The sequence below is a fragment of the Microtus oregoni genome, unplaced genomic scaffold, assembly GCF_018167655.1.
Source record: "Microtus oregoni isolate MIOR12 unplaced genomic scaffold, Mior012 000008F_ref0000371, whole genome shotgun sequence".
In the NCBI taxonomy this organism is placed as follows: Eukaryota; Metazoa; Chordata; class Mammalia; order Rodentia; family Cricetidae; genus Microtus; species Microtus oregoni.
The window spans coordinates 401,961-407,960 of record NW_024543067.1 but is presented as its reverse complement, the minus strand read 5'-3'; the positions used below and the strand labels follow the sequence as shown (position 1 = coordinate 407,960).

General features: G+C 44.9%; 1 protein-coding gene across 1 annotated transcript in view; it reads left to right on the top strand.

Annotated features, from left to right (window-relative positions):
• The first annotated feature begins 358 nt into the window (after positions 1 to 358).
• Positions 359 to 6,000, top strand: part of Grin3a (glutamate ionotropic receptor NMDA type subunit 3A) — a 183,244-nt gene continuing 177,602 nt past the window's right edge. Inside the window, exon 1 of the mRNA XM_041657495.1 lies at positions 359 to 1,065. Within this exon, the coding sequence (XP_041513429.1) occupies positions 367 to 1,065 (699 nt within the window). The 5' untranslated portion in view covers positions 359 to 366. The remainder of the gene's footprint in view (positions 1,066 to 6,000) is intronic.

Genomic DNA, 6,000 nt, shown 5'->3' with positions numbered 1-6,000 from the left:
CTTGTAAACCCGGAGACTTATTGCGGGGCCAGACGCTGCGCCCCAGGCGTCCTGCAGATGGGGTGGGCAGGGACCCGGAGTCCAAGCCGCGGATGACCCGCGCTGGTCCGCCGGCCTGCCGCGCGTGAGGAGGATGCTAGGCGGAGGAGCCCGAGAACCGCATCCGACACAGCCGGGCATCCGCTAGGCTGCAACTTGGAATGCCCAGGGACCACTCTGGCTCTTGCCACCGCTTCACTGTGTCTAGGGAAGCTACGCACAGGACTTGAAGGCGGAGACCTCAGGCGGCGGAGACCTCAGGCGGCGGCTGCAGAGGGGTGAGCCGGGCGCAGGAGGGGGCGCGCTTTCTCCCTGCGGGTCTCAGTAATGAGGAGACTGAGTTTGTGGTGGCTGCTGAGCAGGGTCTGTCTGCTGCTGCCGCCGCCCTGCGCACTGGTGCTGGCCGGGGTGCCCAGCTCCTCCTCGCACCCGCAACCCTGCCAGATCCTCAAGCGCATCGGACACGCGGTGAGGGTGGGCGCGGTGCACTTGCAGCCCTGGACCACGGCCCCACGCTCAACCAACCGCGCTCAGGACAGCGGCAGGGCGGGTGCCCAGAGGGATGAGCCAGAGTCGGGGACGTGGCGGCCACCGGCGCTCTCGCAAGGCGCACGCTGGTTGGGGAGCGCCCTGCATGGCCGGGGTCCGCCTGGCTCCCGGAAGCTCGGGGAGGGCGCCGGGGTCGAGACCCTGTGGCCACGGGATGCCCTCCTGTTCGCTGTGGATAACCTGAACCGTGTGGAAGGACTACTACCCTACAACCTGTCTTTGGAAGTAGTGATGGCCATCGAGGCGGGCCTGGGCGATCTGCCACTTATGCCCTTCTCTTCCCCAAGCTCACCGTGGAGCAGTGACCCTTTCTCCTTTCTGCAAAGCGTCTGCCACACCGTAGTGGTACAAGGGGTTTCGGCGCTGCTGGCCTTCCCCCAGAGCCAGGGCGAGATGATGGAGCTAGATTTGGTCAGCTCTGTCCTGCACATCCCAGTGCTCAGCATAGTGCGCCACGAGTTTCCGCGGGAGAGTCAGGTGAGACGAGTCCGGCGCGTGGAGTGATGTGCGCTGCCGGGAGTCGGGACCAGAGTGGGAGGAAGAGAGTGGATGAAGCAGGGGGCTTTTTAACTTTGATAACCTTTAGGGCTTGGACTATGTCCCTAGGTGGTAGGTTGGAGGACTTCAGTCGAAATAGAATAAAACGCAGACGGAAATAAAATGCCAAGTTAGAGGGGTCGTGGATGGAAGAAAGAATGTAGAGATAATATGAGCGGAGGGCGGGAGGCGGTAGCGGCTGTTTGGGGAAACTGAGAGAAATCTAATGGATTCCAGAAGCCTGAAAGATGAGGTTCAGAACCGTGGACAGCGATCGAGGGTTGCATACCAGAGTAAGGGATGGGGGTGGGGCCCCAGGCTGCCACTGTCTTAAACTCCCGCGAGGAAGTCAGAAAGCCTGTAACAAAAACAGCAGCTGTTGCAATTCTCTACTTCCTCCAGAGGCGTGCCAGGGCTTTGTCGTGAGGAAAAGCACATCCCTTTGACTTCCTTTCAGTACATTTAAAAGTGCAGCTAGTAAAGAAGCCATAGGTCGAGAACAGGGGCTGACAGTCTTGATACTGGAAACTACTGGAATTATTCAGAGCCTAAGAGAAGGTGGAGGGACCCGTCTGTGGGTTCTTTGTCCCTATCTTCCTTCTATGTTGTGGACTCAGCAGCTGGACATGTGATTGCTGTGTTAAGCCCAATTCTGCTGTCTTTATTTAAGGGTAAACAAGTGATGGTTTAGCTTTTTTTTTTTTTTAATGGGTTTGAAAAATATCTAAGCCTATATCCAACAAAGAAACTGTGGACTTAAGTGTTGACAAGGAACAATGAAGATGTTTGATAGTCAAGGAGACAGGGTCTTTAGACCAACAGAGGCTCTCGACATTTTGTAGACGGCTTTTGTCATACCACCTTGTGCCACCATCTACAAGACATTTGAGGGACCAGTGAATGAAAATGGTCCCATTTTAAAGACCGAGAAACTGAGAAAAGTCCTGGGATTGGAAGAACACTGGGCTAGTAGAAGTCTAGACACTGGGAGGTCTGTAATTCAGCATCATTTTTGCTCTGTCCTTTGATTGGCAAGATATTACTAATGTCCCTCAAATGTTTGGTGTACATGCAGAGATAAAGACTGAACTGAGCAAGGGAATGTACAAGTGAAAAGTTTGATTAAAAAAAATCTTTGTCTAAAATATTCAGGGAATATTAACATTTTCTTTGGTTAGAAAAAAAAATAAAGCTCGGATGTTCAGTCTTTTTAAGAAGGACAGGAACAAACTCCTCTCAGTAGTTACCCAGGCAATTCCCCTTTAGTGACGAGCTATGGAGATCTGACCTGCAGAACGCAGGCTAATGAACTGCTATCTGAACTATTTCTACTACCTGAATCTGAATGGTTGTGAGCATCAGAGGAGAAGGCACGGGAAAGGGGCGTACGACATTGCCAGTGGCCAAAGTGTTAAAAACACAGAATTGCATTCCCAGGCCACACCATTATTAATACATATGCAGAAGCAGACCTAATGAAATGCAGGAGTCAGCAGGCTGGCTGCTCTTCACTGCTTCTTTATTACCTAATCCTTCAGAAGTTGCCAATAACAGTCACAGTCACCAAACTCCTTCCCATTTGCAGATTGTTTGGCAGGACTCTTAAGTAGCTAGAAATTTCTCCCCAAATTAGTGTCGCCTTGGTTGGAAGGGAAAGTGGGTTTCATGATGGATGCGTGCAGAACAGTGCACACTGAAATGAGACAGGGTCGGGGGGGGAGGGGGGAACACGACATAAAACAGTGTCAAGAATCGGTGAGCTTCCAAGTTTTAAGGCCACTCTGAGAATGAAGTCCTCCAGGGAGGCACTTACAACCTGGCTATAAAGTAAATACTCAGCCATGCGCATTTACTTCTGTGCCTTAAATCACTGTCCTCGTGATGTTTTCATGGTACACACCTGAAAGCAAAGATTATTTGTGTGACTCAAGCCTAGCTTGTCCCACGGAGGATTTTCCTTCCATCTCCCCTTGCATTTTAAGTTCACACATATCTGACTTCCCTTATCTTACTTTCAATATATCACTTAAGTATCGCTCTGCAATATTCTACATTTTAAAATTTTCCTGCTCAGTGCCAAGTCACTGTAACGTGCAGTGTTGGGATAGGAGCACATTTTTGCTGTCAGCAAAAATAATAGCTGTTCTTCCTCTGCCTCCTCCTGGAAAGTGGGCCTTTCTCTAATATACTGATGTAATATTTTTAAAAAGACCTTCTAGATATAAAAAGATGTCAAAGTCATTTCACACATTAAATAAAACCAGCTTAATTTAGGCATTGTCTTTGGAGCCTCCTGAACAATGACCTCATTTGTTGATTATAGGAGGCCTGAATAAAGTATTCTAGAAGAAAGGAGACTTACCCACACAGCCAAGGAAAACAAAAGTGTACCATGTGTTCCAAAGAGTTCCCAACTGCTTCCAGCGCAGGAGCAGCAGCAGCTAGCCTCTCACTTTTCCTTGGGTTGCTTATTTTTTTTCCATGGGCATATTTTATTTCATGAGTGATGGCTTTTTATAATATCATACCTGAAAGGAAGGAGATACCAATAAGATGGTCCAAACTCAGGTTTTATTTTAAAGTTCTACTGATTTGAAAACATGGGCACAGGTCTGCGAAGATGGCTGAGGGGTTAGGAGCACTGGCTGCTCTTATAGAGGACCCAGGTTAAATTCCCAGCATCCACATGGAGTCTCACAACCATCTGTAACTCCAGTCCCAGAGGTTCTGATGCCCTCTTCTGGCTTCTGCAGGCACCAAGCATGCATGTGATACACGGACAAACATGTAAGCAAAACATTCATACACAGTAAATACATTAAAAAGTTCAAAATTTTACAAAAAAATATTAAAACAAAATACAACTTAAGTAGAGAGCATTGGTCATCTACTAGGAAGGGACTATTTTCCTTCAAGGAAGAACCCTCCAGAAACGAGTCAGCTATCCACTTTGGAAAACATGCTTATTATCACCATGTAATTAAAGATTAATACTTCACCATTATATTCAAACTCCTGCACAAGGCTGAGCAATTTTATTTAGAGGATCAGTTTGTTCTGAATTACATTGCCATAACACTCAAATAATGATGTTTCCATGAACCAAGTTCCATTCACATTTAAGTTGTTATGAGTTTTGAAAGTGTGGTCTTTATTTCCCTGGGTACGTTTTCTTCTAGGGATCTTGCATAGCTTCTTCAGAGCTAACCTTTTTAGGTAGTGACACCTTTTAGATAGTAACAGATGCACATTCTTCGCTAAAATACATATCTAATGTTAAAACACCACAGTAGTTTGCATTAGCCAGAGCTAAGGGAGTAATATAATTGACTTATATCTAAGTCAATTAGCTTCAAATGCTACACGACTATGTCCAGCTGTGTATGTGTGCATAGACATGTGTACATGTATAAACATTCATGAACATTAAACACACACATGTGCATATGTGCAGGTGTATGTAGAGGTCCAAGGTATGTTTTCTCAGATACCACTAGCATCATTTATGTATGTATGTATGTATCATTTATAAACATTTGATCCAAAAGCCCTCACTGGCTAGACCTCATCTAAAAGAAGCTAACCAATAAGTCCTAGGGAATCTGTCTGTCTTCACTTTCCTATACCACCACACCTGGTTTTTCAAAACAGTAATTCTGGGACTAAACTCCTTCATGTTTGCAGACAAGCACTTTATAATGATATTCTTTCCCCGTCCCCTAATATTTCCAAATCTAGCCGAGTGAACCAACTACCAGTTTGTCTCCTGAGTCATAGGTGCTAATTATTTTGGTTATTTTATGTACACGTTAATACTTTGGACAATCTGTTTTCTCTGACAATGCTAAGCTAAGGATTTAAGGCTGCTTATTTTTGTTTTCATTTTGTTTTGGTTTTTTTTTTTTGGATCTGCTAATACAGCAGTGCTTTTGCGTGACAGCAAGGACAAAACATGATTCATTGTTTAACAAGTGCCTCAGGAGGACCAGTAAAGGGCATTAATTTTCAAAAGACCAGCTCTAGGTCGTGTTGGATTTCTTTGACTTGCTCTATGACAAGCTGTGGGTCATGACCCCTTGGACAAACCTCTATCTTCAAAAATTCTTACATGACAATTCATAGAAGTAACAAAATTATAGTTATTAAGTAGCAACAAAAATAATTTTATGGTTGAGGGTCACCACAACATGATGAGCTGTATTAAAAGGTCACAGTATTAGGATGATTGAGAACCCTTGCTCTATGTGAAGCACAACACTCGCTCTCTCCACACCCTTGGGAAGATATTTTTTTCCTATCTAGAAGCATCTAACCATTGCCAAAATAAGTGACTTCACATTAAATGTCAAGTGATGCAAACTTTTTGACTAGTAGTGATCTTTTCTGGTTCTTCATCAAAATCAGACACCTGGGATTAATTTGGAAGATGTTTTATTAATCTGATACAATGCTTTCTTAATTCTATAACTGTTTTCTCTAAGTAGTGCAGACGAGAATAGCAGACCCCATTCACTGAGGAACTAGTCTGTCTTACTTTTCTTTGTCTTTACATCAACATCAGCTAGTCTACGAAGAATATATTTGGTCTTGATCTGATTTGACTATGATATCTTAGAACTTAATTTATGATTTAACTTACAGTTGAATACCAGTTTTGATAACTTGAGGCTTGGTGCTTTGTATCTCTGCTGTTGAGGAGGCAGCATGCATGTCTGAACTGTTAAGTTTTGTTTCATGAATACTTCAGTCAAATCCCTACCACTTTAGAAAAAATGGCCAAAGCTATAAAATAATGACGAAAATATCTCTACTCCACCTCTGTCTCTTATTGTTCATCATAATACTTGACAAGTCACTCTATCTCTGAGCATCTGT